The 14,447-nt window shown below is 42.2% G+C and overlaps 1 protein-coding gene across 3 annotated transcripts in view; it reads right to left on the bottom strand.

Moving 5' to 3' along the window:
* Nucleotides 1-995: 995 nt before the first annotated feature.
* The window catches only part of sim2 (SIM bHLH transcription factor 2), a 17,105-nt gene continuing 3,653 nt past the window's right edge, over nucleotides 996-14,447 (bottom strand). Inside the window, exons 1-11 of one of the 3 annotated variants that reach the window (XM_027273290.1) lie at nucleotides 14,239-14,413; nucleotides 8,492-8,574; nucleotides 7,525-7,614; nucleotides 7,333-7,441; nucleotides 5,076-5,161; nucleotides 4,787-4,986; nucleotides 4,465-4,571; nucleotides 4,006-4,153; nucleotides 3,751-3,904; nucleotides 2,239-2,548; nucleotides 996-1,892 (exon numbers count right to left, since the gene is read on the bottom strand). In XM_027273290.1, the coding sequence (XP_027129091.1) occupies nucleotides 1,210-1,892; nucleotides 2,239-2,548; nucleotides 3,751-3,904; nucleotides 4,006-4,153; nucleotides 4,465-4,571; nucleotides 4,787-4,986; nucleotides 5,076-5,161; nucleotides 7,333-7,441; nucleotides 7,525-7,614; nucleotides 8,492-8,574; nucleotides 14,239-14,413 (2,145 nt within the window). In that variant the 3' untranslated portion in view covers nucleotides 996-1,209. Of the gene's footprint in view, nucleotides 1,893-2,238; nucleotides 2,552-3,750; nucleotides 3,905-4,005; nucleotides 4,154-4,464; nucleotides 4,572-4,786; nucleotides 4,987-5,075; nucleotides 5,162-7,332; nucleotides 7,442-7,524; nucleotides 7,615-8,491; nucleotides 8,575-14,238; nucleotides 14,414-14,447 lie in introns of those variants that run through there. The other 2 variants (XM_027273289.1, XM_027273291.1) reach the window with 2 other exon arrangements.

Here is a 14,447-nt window from a genome sequence, read left to right on the forward strand (position 1 = left end):
GTTGTAACCTGAGGCTTGTTATTGCTGCAGCGTGTCACAGTTACACGACGTAAAACTCATTTATTTTGTTAAAGATGTTTCTGACCCTCACAGGCTGCCTGAGATCATTGCACACGTCTATAAATATAAATCTCACTTCACTAACTTGGATATCTGCGTGTATGGAAATGTATATGTGATACAAACTCTTTTTTTTTTTTGGTTTAATAATAATAAAAGTTAATAAAGTTCCTGCTGAAGCTGAGTTTGCATTAACAAACGTGTTCAGGTTACAGCTGCGATGTCAAACAGGAAGTCTTTTCAGACGGAGGGCGACTCACTCGGATCCTCGTGAACAGACCGATAAGAACATCGTGTAAAGTGACGAGATTTAGATAACTTGAGTTAACCGAGTTAGTTGACTGTCCGTTTTCTTTCACTTATCCGGGGTCGGGTAGCGGTGGCAGCATTTCTAGAAACGCAACCCCAGCTCCTCCTGGAGGATCCCGAGGCATTCCCAAACTAGATGGTCTATGTCGTCCCTCCATCGAGTTCTGGGGTCTCCTACCAGTTGGATGTGCTCTGTTCACCTCCAAAGGAAGGTGCCCAGGACGTCCTAACCACCTCAGCTGGCTCGTAAGGAGCAGCCGCTCTACCCCGAGCTCCCTCCGGATGTCCGAGCTCTTCACCCTATCTCTAAGGCTGAGCCCGGGTTAGTTGACCAATCACAGGTCAATGATGCCAACCACAGACCGTTATTGTTGATAGCTAAATTTAGCTAAATAATCTTGCACTGTGTCTCAATTCGCCTATTTCCAGACTTACTGGAAGGAAGGAAGCTGCTGGAGCTGAAGAGGTTGATGTGCATACCTCAGTATACAAATGTAAGGTTGTACACGTTTTATTTTTATATTTAGGAGGTCAAACGTTGGTGCTAATGCTCTGCATGGTTACAAGAAAAAGTGGATCTGAACTGAGACATAGCTGTACATCCAGTCTCCTTCCTGTTGATGTCCCGATAACGCACAAACCTCCAAGATCGGTCGCTCATCATGGTGGTCAGTGCCTGACAAGTGCGTTGCTTAGAAACCGAGTTTCACGTGATCGCGCCTGCCTCTCTTTGAAAAGGCGAGTCAGTCGCTCCCCGTCTGAAAAGACCATTGAATGAAGAAGACGAGTGACCCTCCCGAAGGAGTTCTGGTCTAAGAGTTTCCTGAGGGTCTGTCCTGGTCACCTCTCGTTTGTGATAATGACAGACGTGCTGATGTAATGTGGGATCTCTGCTTGGCTCTCGGGGGACGAGCTGGAGCTGGGGCTCTGGCTGGTGTAGGAGGCCATCTCTTTACCGTGGCAGGTGTAGCTGTCTGTTAGATGGTTCAGCGTGGAGAAAGGGTGAGCTTTGATACAACTGTGTTTGCTCAAGACTTTATGAAAGTTCAAAGACACATATGGAGCGTGGGCTGGAAGTCCAACCCCGACATCGGTCAACGTTCTCCGGTCGTCCTCAGCAGCTCTGGGCTGCAGCTCTGCTCCGTGGCCGTCAGCAGGTTGTGTGTATGCGGCTGGGTGGATGTAGGGAGCCTCCATCATACCCAGCCTCCTCCCTACAGGGAGAGGCTGACCCACGCTGTGCAGCAAGCCACCCTGCTCACCTTTACCCAGAACCAGGCCACTGAGCAAAGGACTGGCCAGGACCCGGTCACCTTGAAGACCCTCGGCACCTTTCGTATTATGCCGGACATCCTGGCTGACAGGCTTAACGTCCTTGATGGCACGGGATCGGGGGTTTGGACAAACTTCAGACATCTTGCTGTGGAAGAGCATGTGATGGTCGTAAGGTTCTTCCTTCAGTCTGCTGGAAGGATGATGGTAGATCTCAGCAGGGTACCGACGGTCAGCTGCCAGCATGGAGCCTGATGAGGAGAACAAGATTCAGGTGGTGAGATTGAACCAGAACTTCTACTGAAAGTAGATGTGATCTGTCTAAGATGAGGGGTGGAAGGTCACGGACACTCAGTGTTGGTTTTGGGCTTTGTCCCTTGCGTGAAGAATGATATTCTGGATTGTAGATAGAATTCATTCAAACTGTGTGTTGACAAACTTAAACTGTTGGACTGTTTGCACCTCAGCAACCCATGAAGAAGATGATTTGTTGATTTACAGGAAACACCAGCTCCACCACCTGAGGGTGGATATTTTGGACAGGTATGACTACTCTTAATGAGGAGTGACCTAAACTGTGTCAGATAAAGAGTATACCTGAGTACTTGTTGGGTACTGCTGGGCTGTTGATGTTCCACCCAACAGAATCTCTGCTGTGCAGGGAGCCGATGATTTGCTGAGTCAGCTGAGAGGACGGACCTGAGCTTTGCGGCTGACTCTGTTTGTAGGGGTGGTGGTGGTGGTGGGTCAGATTGTAAGTGGGGCTGCAGGACTCCTGGCCTCCTTCAGGACTTAAGCTGGAGCTCTTCTCCCTGCAGGGGGCTGCTGGGTACAGGGACCTCTCCTTCCACAGCCCCCTCTGTGGCGAGCAGCTCGAGTGGTCCGACTGGAAGTGGCTGGTGGTCTGCTGCTATGAAGAAACAAAGATGGGTTTAGTGACGGAGGGTTTACTGTTGATCCACACTGACAGCTGTAGCTGCTGTTAGCTCAGTTCGTCAGCTTGGCCCGTCGCTCTGAGCTCACCGCCAAGCTGACGGACTGAGTGTTTGTACCAACAGGCGTTAAGGACTACCAGGAAGCCGCCGGACAAGAGTAAATGTGGGACTGACTTTTAGTGGTTGGTGAGAGCTTGGTGAAATAAAAGGCTGAAAGACAGACGCCGAGCTGGGCTGACTGCTGCTGGACTAGTCAGTGATATTAACTTGGCTGGTAGCAAAGTTGTGACCTCAGAAGTAACGTAATCAGAACAAATACTCGAGTACAGCTGAACATATTTACCACAGTGGGATCACACTCTGACTAGGGATGTAACGATGCATCGTGACACGATTAAAAATCGGTACGAATGCGTGACGACTCGCATCGGTTGACAGAAAAAATGAATCGCGATTCTTGGCGAATGGGAACCCGCACAGCGCGTGCTCACTGGTCAAACAGGCTTCCCGGCGCGTTGCATGAGCGTGGCGTGTTTGGTCCGTCCTGCACGCGACTTCAAACCCACCGGGAGTGTTTCAGAAGCGAGCGCTTAGCCCGCCAGACTTTGTTTACTTGCTCAGATTTGGACATTTTCCCGGTGTGTGTTCTTCTAAACATGCTTCTACATCTGTAAATATGTTACGTAGTTAATTCGTTTTGCTTTTGTCTGTTTTTACAACCGGCAAGTTTGTATGGGGTATTTTATTTTGAAAATTCACCGGATTCTCTTTGCTTTTTCTGTGCCTGGCTCTCGCCCGCTCGAGGTGCTCTGTGGAAATTGACGCGTGCTGCTCGCTTTTTATTTTATTATTATGTACAAAACTTACCAGCCACATTGGCTGATGATCAAAAAAGTTAATTTAGAGCCCTGGTTACGCCACCTGGTGAGCGAACACTGCACATCACAGTTTACACTTTTTATAAGAACACAAACTGTTTGAGAGTTTCTGTAAAGAAAGATTTTTTTCCTACAAATAAAAAGTATAATAAATATAATAATTTTATTTGGTCATAATTTGTCTGTAGCTCATTTTGATTTTTTAAAAATCGTATCGTGAACAAAAAATCGTGACTCGAATCGAGTCGTGAGTCGAGTGTATCGTTACATCCCTAACTCTGACACTGACTTCTCACCTCTGGATATGGAGCCGCTCTCACTTTGGTTTTCATCTTCACTGTTTTTGTTCGGAGTTGTTTGTGGCGGTCGTGAGATGAAGGCAGACTGAGGACGGGTTTAGTGGCTCGACTCTGGTCTTCAGATAACTGCAGCTCCTTGCACTCGATGTCGCTGCGCACAGACGGACATACAGGAACACACTGTGCATCTTTGTATTGGTTCAACTGGAGGTTTTACACGGAGTATTATGGATGGAGGGGGTGGTGACTCACGTGAGGACGTAGTTCACGCTGACGATACAGTGAGGTCTGGAGGAACGGCTGTTGTGGACGATGGTGGCGTAGCTCTGCACCCACACCCAGCCACCATGCTTTGATAACATGCGGTAGTACTTAGTGGTGACCTGCCCTTTCACCAGCACTGCAGGGAAAACAAGGAAACATGGTCAGACCTGACAGGAGACCCTCAGGACTCCATACACAGGGTATGTTGTTATAACCAGCTCTGCGTCAGTCATTCAAAGAAGCTGCAATTTTCCACTGACTGGAACTTTAAACCTAAAATAACTAGTTTGTTTCGGGAAATCTCAATCGTGACATAAAGTGACTAAACTCTGACTGAGTGAGGTTAAAAAGACGGGCACTCTCACGTTCATGTAACTGTCTGTAGTTTTAGAAATATCTGGGTTTCACTCACTTCGACTTACCACCCACAAGATTTCGAGTACTCACATAGATGGTGAGCGTAGCGTAGATGGAAGACGTCACAGGTGTGGACGTGGTGGTACAGAGTCTTCTCGATCAGGTCCTGAGGCTCGTAGCCGGTCAGATCTGCCACCCTGGCTCCAGCACAGAGGAGAGACAGTCAGGGGTTGATGTTGGAAGCACAGCGTAACGTCCACGTATTTTAAAACAGCAGTTTGATTATAGTTACACTGTCAAAGATTGGTCTGACATGCAGAGTTTCTCACAGAAATCAAGTAAAATATTCTGCACAAGTATTTTTCATATAAAGTCAATGGACTTTATCTTCCACACGTGGCGTCTCTCCTACCTCGTGTCCAGGAAAATGAGTTTGAAGTCCAGGCTGGCCCGGAACATGAACATGTTGCTGTGCAGTTTGATCTCGGTGATGCCGCTCGGCGGCAGCGAGTGACCGACCGCCACCAGACCCACAGTCTGATAACAGGATTCATACAGCGCCACGTCCATCATGTACTGACGCACCTTCAGGTAGCCGCTGCAGTGGATGACCTGGAAAACAAGAGCATGAAAGTAATCTGATTACATGTTTTACAAGCAATCCAACCACTATGCAACTACTGTATCACCGGCCAACCGACCTTATATCCTCCACAGGTCAGTCCTGCATTTCGTTTGGCGAGAACACATTTCATCCTCAAGAAGAAGGAGCGCTCGATTTCGTACTCTGCAGCACAAACAAACACATGTTATAGTATAGTGTAGTTTTTATATTTTTACATCAGACCAGTGAAGTCCACTTTACCTAACAACGGTAACCTGTCTGCCACCGCAACACCAAACCCAAGAAACTGTTGCACAATGTCTGGAGTCTTTCCAGAGGTTGTATGAAATCTCTTGACCCGTGTTCATGTGTACATTTAAATGTATTCATTTGGCAGACACTTGAAGTACAATCCAAGCCACAACCAAGTCCACATTTCTTCTCCTGAGGTCGGACAATCATGGCATGTGAAACATACTTTACATACTGACTTTTAGACCACCCAGAAAATTAACGAGGTACAGCGACTGAAGCCGGATATGCTGAGATCTTTCTTTCTTTCTTTAGACCCTACCTGCTAAACAAACATCTTTTAAACTCCAAATCACCGAATCATCATGACACCATCTTCTCTTGACAGACAACCCTGATCCATGAAAGTAGGGACGCTCTCCACAGTCCAAAGATAAAATATTTAATGTTGCAACCCGTTTTAAAAGAGAGTTGGACAGGAGCAACTAAAGATGGGGAATGTTGGTGAACTTAAAAACAAAAACTGTTTGTTGTTACAATCCAGAATATTCAAAGATTCAGAGAATCAGAGAAATCTCTGAACGTACGACGCAAGGTCCAAAATCAACACTGAATGTCCGTGACCTCCGACCCCTCATAACATAAACACAGTTCATCTCTGCATCTACAGATGAAGTTCAGACTCGACCATGCAAAGACAGATATCAACAACATCCAGAAACACTGCACACTTCTGGACCAGAACATCTGAGCCCGACTGACGGGAAATCGTGGACTGACGAGAGTTTTTGGACGTCCTGTCCCGCGAGCGAGATTAATTTCAAACCCAAACTTTTTTGGACTCTGATTGTAATCACAGAGATCAGCAATCATCTAAAAAAACAAAGTTTTGTTTTCCCATCACAGTCTCCACATTAACCTATAATCAACTTTAATGTTTGGAGTCAGCGGTTTGTAGCCAGCATGGGAAGCTGCTCACTGAGCTTCATTCAGACTCATCCTGAACACTGGAACTACAGTCCTTATTAATATGTTTAATTAAAGGAGCAGTGTGTGGGATTTACTGGCATCTAGCATCTAAAAATTTGACGAACCTGGGAATAAAAATGGGCAGAGTGAAGAGTAAAGGAGAAACTTCCATAAAACATGGAAAATAAAATGCTTTAGAGCCTCCATGACGTGGAGTCTGACGGAGGAGGTGTAACAGATACTGACAGTATAAATAATGGAGAAACCCCATGAGTTTCTGAAGAGCCGATCTAAAAACCAGCAAGGACTTGGATCATCGGTGGACCTGAGTGTCACCTGTAACCACACCCACCTGTCAATCAAAGCGTCCACGCTCTTAATCCTGCATAACTTTAAGCCTTAATATAATGTGAACAGGTGAGTTGTATATAAATTCACCCTCAGTACAGTTGTCATGAACGGGGAAATTAGCTACAGAGACCAAAACTGTTTTTTGTACCAGGCTGTAAACATGTTTATTTCTGCTGTGAAGTTGGACATTTGAACATGGGGACTTATGGAGACTGACTCACTTCTGGAGCCAGCCTCAAGTGGACGTTAGAGGAACTGCAGGTTTTGGTACTTCACGGTCTCAGAGGTTGCTGCTTGACTCTTCGTGTTTCTACAGTAGCCCAGAACAGACAAACTAAAATTTTTTCCGTATTTTGCAACCACCATAGTTTTTTCTTCACCCTTGATTCCGAGGTGGTTGCAGTTGGCAACTACGCCACTAGATGTCTCCAAATCCGACACATTGCTCCTTTAAACAGGAAAAAAGGTTCTCCAGTTTTTCTTGGAGTGTAACGTTTCCTGTTTGTTTACGAGTCGTGATCCAAACGTTTCCAATAACTCAGCTGTGACGTCCAAAATTCAAAATCCACTGAAAAAAGGGGACAGATCACATGACGTCATTTCTGCGGTTATTAAGAGTTTGAGTGTTAATCGAGACTTAATCATGGTTGACTTTGCTCGTCTGTTTCTAATAAAGGATCTCTGTGCTGTGAAGATAAATAAAAACCCCGGACACTCCTGGAGAGTGATACATCATGACGTGCACACAGGAGCCTTTGAGGAGGTCGAGGCTGTTGAAGTACCGAGAGAGAAGTGATGGTGTGGGGGCTGGCAGAGACCCAGCACCGCCGTCATCTCGTCGTGGTCTGACGGGTGGATGTACTCAAATATACTGTTTCCTGTTAGCTCCACCTGCAGACACACATGTCCAACACACACTTTACTAATCACTCATAGTTCATCTGAAATGTTTGACTCAGACGTCGAGGTCTTACCTGGGACAGGCCGAGGTGGACCGACGCCGTTTCAGAGATGTACATGATTTTTCCATCAGGGGCCACGACGAACACGAAGCCGTCCAGAGTCTGAGGGAGCAGCATGAACATGTATGTGTCAACACATACGAGGTAAACACACTGGAACTTAAATATTTAGAGATTTTCTGATGAATTTGAATCTGGTTTGATTTGATTTCTGAATCTGGTGCAGAAATAAATAATTAAATACATAAATAAGATGCTGTGAGGTGAAAGAAGCAGGACTGTCGGTGCTGTTAACGGTTTAACCAGCTCGAAAACTGTTGAAAAGTACTGATAATACTGACATTACCTCTAACTGAATTACAGAAAAAAATCTAATTATTCCTATTTTTAAAAAAATCCAAATTTAAAACTGTAAAAAAAAAAAAAATCAAACTAATTAAACTTAATTTTAACTTAAATAAACTATATAATATAATAATAATAATAATAATAATAATAATAATAAAAAGAAATAAGTATATATATATATATATATATATATAAAAATAATACATATATAATAAAACTATACTTTTTGAACTGACTATGTTCATAGTTTTATCGTTCTGTACTACAGTTTCTTCTTTCCCCAACTCATACTTTTATTACAGAGAATATTGCATAGTAGAGAAGTTGACATCATATCGAGCTGAGCCAACGTTCCTATGAACTCCCTCCTCCTCCTCCTCTTCCTCACTCCTTTTCTCCTTTTCCTCTCCGTCGAGGCCGAGCTTCTTATTTTAAACTTCGCTCATGAAACGTTTCAGAAAGACGTTCAGAGCTGAGATTTTATTGTTACATGTTTATTTTCATGGTGGAATAACGATCGAACATTTTGCTTCACGCTTTAATAATTAGTCTTAAAGACAGATACCTCCAGCTCACAGTAATCTGATTACCACTGAGCAGCACAGAGCTGCTCGCTGTCTCTGGTACTCACTTGTAAAAGGTGCGAGCCCAGCTCTCGGGCCATGCCGTCCAGAGGACTGAACCTCGTCGACTGACCCCATCCATCACCGAGACCTGCAGAGACAAAGACGAGACCGTCAGACGGTCCACATGGAGCATTGTTCTTTCAGTGGAGAGAGCAGCTGTCCAAATATGTCTTACATCAGACGTCCTGAAGAACCAAATCAAGACCCTGATTACAAAAACAGACCAAAGACAAAGACATATTTATATATTTGCAACTAAAGACCGACAAACACGTCCACAGGTAAAGAGGTTCACTGGTAACAGGTGATAGTATCACAAGCAGGTATGAAGGGAAACGTTTGTGGACTTCACCGTCTACAATCCAGAATCTCATCTAAAGATTCAGAGAATCAGAGAAAACCAAAACCAGCACGGAGCGTCCGAGACCTCCGACCCATCAGGCAGCAGAGCAGGACGTTACTGCAGGAACATCAACACAGTTCATCTCTGCAGCTGCAGGTGAAGCTCAGACTCCAGCATGCAGAGAGACAAAGACAGAAACACTGCACACTTCCCTGGACCAGAACATCTGAGCCCGACTGACCGAGACCAAAAACTCAACCAGAGGACGAGTGAAGGAGGATTTTGAAAACAGAAGAAAAGGTTGCAGCTCTCAGCTTCATGAGATGTTTCAGAAATCTCTGTAGCTGTTTGAGTTTCCGGCCAAAACTCCAGCTCGGTTTGTGGCGTCCAACACTGGACCTGCACTGACGCCTCTCAGACGGAGCTTCTTAAAGTTTTTACACCGTGTACGACCTCAGATATTTACCAGGCTCTGCGAGTACAACCAACAAGACCAACAAGACTTCACAACATGAAAGTCCAGCAGAGAAGCCGACAGGTCGCTCAGGAGGTTCAGGTTCATTCTCTTCCTGATATTTTTATCTGGATTCTGATTTTTGAACCGTTCATTTGACTTTGACTTAGCTGATAATTCATCATGGATGTAAACGTGTCAGATTTTTGGTTATTTAAAGTATTTCAGAAATTCCTTCAGGTGCCACCAGAGAGAAGACGTGGAGTTAGAAAAGAAGATCGATCTTCTCACTGACAAATATTTAATTTTTAGTTCTTAGTCTGTGTGAGAAACAAACTCCAGGTATCATCAGCTTCCTCACATCTGCATTTATACCTGACACACAGACACAGCTCATATTATTTAACAGCACCTGTAGATCAGCTCAGGACGCTGACAGAGGAAGTAATCAAAACAAACACTGATTCATTTATTTCTCTGTGAATAATGATAACGAGTCGATGCAGCTCCTCAGAGGACGAATCTTTAATGGATGGAATCTCACCGAAGTGTCTGTGCAGAGTTTCTACAGATGCCAAATATTCACTCGGTTTCTCTGTCACATGTTCGTGTTTCACAAAGCAGAAAGTGAAAACAGAAGCAGACGACGACGAATAGAATAATAATAAAAAAGTAAATAGACCATACGATGATGAAACATTAATAAATAAAAAACGATGAAGTTTAAAAACCGAAAACTGCAACAATAAAATCATTAAAACATTCAAAGTAAATTAAAGTGAATAAACTCAGAGGCTCCTTCAATCAAAGATTTGTTTTTAATGTGCACAGACCGAGGACTAATTATTATTATTGTTATTATTATTATTATTATTATTATTATATTACAATAATGTTCCATAAATTAGAGACAGACTGACGTCGTTATCTGTGGAATAAACGAGAATTTAACGTCTGTAAACTCAAACTGTAAAAATAAATAACTGTTGTCGACTCTCAGAGCTCGTTCACACTGAATCTGATTCATGAAGCAGCTCCAGTTTTTAATCCTTAAATATGATTAAAAAAAACATGATGTAAATTATTTCAGCTTTTTATGGACTTCAAGAATTAAAGTATGAAACGACTAAACACAAATTAATAATTTAGTCTCAATCTAAAGAATCAAAAATGTTAAATCTGCTTCACAGTTTTACTGATGGGAGAAAAAAAAAACGTCAAATCTTCTTTAGAAAATATTAAAAAATAAAAAGACAACATAAAAAAAATTAAATTATATTTACAAATATGCAAAAATAAAGAAAACTATAAGTGCAGACTTCCTGCTGTCACATTTAATTTGTGTTTAATTTATTCAGAGTTCATTTTTATTTTTTCTATTTGAAATAAAATCCAAACATTTAATTTTCAGTCACATGTCTGAGACTGTTTTATGTATTTTGCACTTTTCTCTGATTTAATTTAACGTGTCCGACTTAAATCACATTAAAGCTTTAACGAGATTTTAAACTAACGAGCTGAAACAACATTACAGACACAGCTGATCGTGAATTATTAATGTTTGATGTGACGTGTCGTCCTCAGACGTTTCAACAGTTTGAGTTCAGATAAAAATTTAAATAAATCTCAGATTAAACGAGCTGCTGACAGTTTCCTGTCGCTCAGTTTGTGTAAATAAATAAAAACTTTATTATTATTTGAGCTGAAGTAAATCTTCATATTTTAACTTCACCGCTCTGTTTTAATAAAATTATTAAAGCTGCATTTCAGAAAACTGATGAAACAGACCTGAGGTCAGTCAACATGTTTCAGTTATACAACATTAATTATATAAAGAGAGATATTAAATGTAGAAAAGTGTTTGCAGCTTTGAACAGCAGGACGAGATCAGTGTGAACGTGTGTGTGATGGTGTGTGTGTGGTGGTGTGTGTGTGTGTGATGGTGTGTGTGTGATGGTGTGTGTGTGATGGTGTGTGATGGTGTGTGTGTGTGGTGGTGTGTGTGTGATGGTGTGTGTGTGTGGTGGTGTGTGTGTGTGTGATGGTGTGTGATGGTGTGTGTGATGGTGTGTGTGTGTGGTGGTGTGTGTTGGTGTGTGTGTGATGGTGTGTGTTGGTGTGTGTGTGATGGTGTGTGTGTGATGGTGTGTGATGGTGTGTGTGTGTGATGGTGTGTGATGGTGTGTGTGTGTGATGGTGTGTGTGTGTTCGCAGTAACAGTCAGAAAATCTCAGCCTCGTCTCCATGACGACACATTAAGCAGCATCATTTAAAGTTTTTCCTCTGATTTAATATTCACGTCTCTTTCTGTCTCACACTGCGTCTCACCTCTTTAGATTTCCCATTAATGAAACGTTCGTTGACTTTTTGAATCTTTCCTTTGAAACTTTCTGTCTCAGTTTAATTCAAAATGTTTTGATGTTAATTTATTTAAAGCTCGTCGTGAACCTCAGACTGCTGAACTTTGTTTGTTTTTAAACCTTTTTATCTTTAATAAATGTGTCTTTATGTTTTTTAAAGTCTCTGTGGTTTGAATAAAAACTTCTAAATGAACTGACGTGAGCAGAAATTATTATTGTGTCTTTTCTAATTATAAAAGGTTAAAATCTTTTTACAGTAACGAGATAATAATTTATATTAAGTCATAAAAAATTTGCAATGTTCCATTTAAACTCTGTTAATTTAATAAATGTTGACAGGTCAAAGGTTCAGGTGATTTTTAATTGTGTATCACAGCTGAATAATTATTTTAATTTATGATTTTAAATGAAGACGAGGTTTGAAAAATGTTGCAGATATTTAATCTAAAAACTTTTATTTACATCTTCTTCTAATTTTGATTTTCTACAAATAATTTTTTCAAATTAAAATATTTGGATTTAAAATGAGGCTGAAAACCACACACACACACACACACACACACACACACACACACACACACACACACACACAGAATAAATGATTCTTCAGCTAAAGGCTGAACTCTCTCTGTCTGTCTGAAGCTTCCACAGGTAACAGGTGATAGATGATCAGGTCTGAGAGGCTCAGTCTTCACATCAGGGTGAGGCGAGGTTCATCAGTTTGTTGAAACCAGTTTAAGAACCTTTGTGGACTCACAGTCTGGATGAATTTCTGGACTTCACCGTCTACGATCCAGAATCTGGTTCAAAGATTCAGAGAATCAGAGAAATCTCTGCAGGTGAGGGGCAAGGCCCAAAACCAGCACGGAGCGTCCGAGACCTCCGACCCATCAGGCAGCAGAGCAGGACGTTACTACAGGAACATCAACACAGTTCATCTCTGCAGCTGCAGGTGAAGCTCAGACTCCAGCATGCAGAGACAGAAACACTGCACACGTCTCTGGACCAGAACATCTGACTGACTGAGGCTTTGGAGATGAGTTTACGCAGCGTCAGAGCTTCTTCTGACGCTGCGTAAAATCATCTCCAGACCCGGAGATGTGTTCGGATGTCAGTTCTTATTTATCACTTTGAATCACCGAGGCTTTATTTTAATTTTCCCTCATAAAAAACGAGTTTATTTCATTTAAACTAAAATGTTTCGCATCTTTTTTATTTTGAAAACATGAAACAATGTCCGGTTTTCACGAGGACTTCACCTGTAACGCGTCATCACGTGTCTGTCACTTTTTATTAAAAACACATTAAACTGAATTCAAACAGCAGAAACAGGCCGCGCGTCGTTTCTCTCCAAAAATCAACATTTACGCACCAAATATTTGAATTTATGGGATAAATGTGGCAGAAATTGTTCCATAAACATGAATTACTTATTATTTATGACACATATTGTTTACTTTAAAAAGAATAGGGGCATAAATTCAGAGGTTCTGGACTCCTCCTGGTTCTGGACTCCTCCTGGTTCTGGACTCGAACAAAATGGATCCATGACGAACACTTCACCGGACCTGAGTCTGTTTTAATCCGCACATTTATGAACGAGCTGAATAATATTCTTTGATTTGGACAAACATCTGTCCCTGCAGGCCTGGTGCCGCCGCGCGGAGCCGCCGCCGCGTCCCGGGCCGCTGTGAGGCCGCGCTGGTCCGGGTGGCCTCGCCATGAAAGGCCGCGCAGTGAGAGTGACTTTATGAGTGATGACAGAGAGGAAGGGCTCTGTTTTCCTGCCCTCTCACCCGCCTCAACGCGCCTCTGTGCGCCTTAATGAAATAATTCAGCTTGATGAATGAGTGAGGCGTTCAAGGACGACACCGGCTTTTAATCAGCGCGCGAAAACAAGCTGCAAAACTGCGCGCGAGTCCTAATGAGCCAACATCAGCTTAACGAGCCCAGAGGTGACGACGATGATGATGATGATGATGGAGTGAAGACAAACACAACAACTACTATTATTATTATTCAAAATAAAAGCTTTAAGGTGCAGACTTTATTTGTTTTGACGTTTGCTGACTTTTATTCTGAAACTTTTTAAATTTAAAAACGTTTTACTGACTTCATAATTATTATAAAAGGTTTAGAAATTATTAATTAATCATTTCGTTATAAAAGCTTCATAAATTATGAACTTTACACCCGTTAAAGCAACATTTGGGGTTTCCAGGTTTTTACTTTATTTTTTAGTTTCAGCAGCCTGACGCGGCGGGAAATGATTAATATAAACACACCTCACCTTTTAATATTAATGTTTGACATTTAGAGATGATTTAATAAAACTTTTAGCCTCATTAAATCTAAAAGAAAACGATTCCTTATTTAATATTTTGCACTTTTATTATATAATAATAATATAACGTCTTTTATTTTGAAAAAATATTCAATTCTTATTGGAAACAAATAAACATCCGGATTTATATTAATTATTAATATTAATATTTGCAGTGCATTGATTAATAATAATAAAATAATAATTAATTAAATTAATAACATAATTAATCACGCTCTCTGGTCCCGGCCCGGTTCCCCCGGAGCTCCTACCGTCCGGGAACACCGCCCTCATCTTGAGGTAGCTGCTGGTCAGCCGGATGATGGAGGCCTTGTCCAGCTGGGAGGTGATGGCCGCCGGCAGAGGCAGCAGCTTGGCCAGCTCGTAGAACTCTCCGTTCTCCTTCTCTCTGCGGGTCTTCGCCGCGTTTTTACATTTTTCCTTCATTTCTGGAAACTTTCAAAGTTTCTCTCAAAGAAAA

Source organism: Larimichthys crocea, chromosome XXII, assembly GCF_000972845.2.
Source record: "Larimichthys crocea isolate SSNF chromosome XXII, L_crocea_2.0, whole genome shotgun sequence".
Lineage (NCBI taxonomy): Eukaryota > Metazoa > Chordata > Actinopteri > Sciaenidae > Larimichthys > Larimichthys crocea.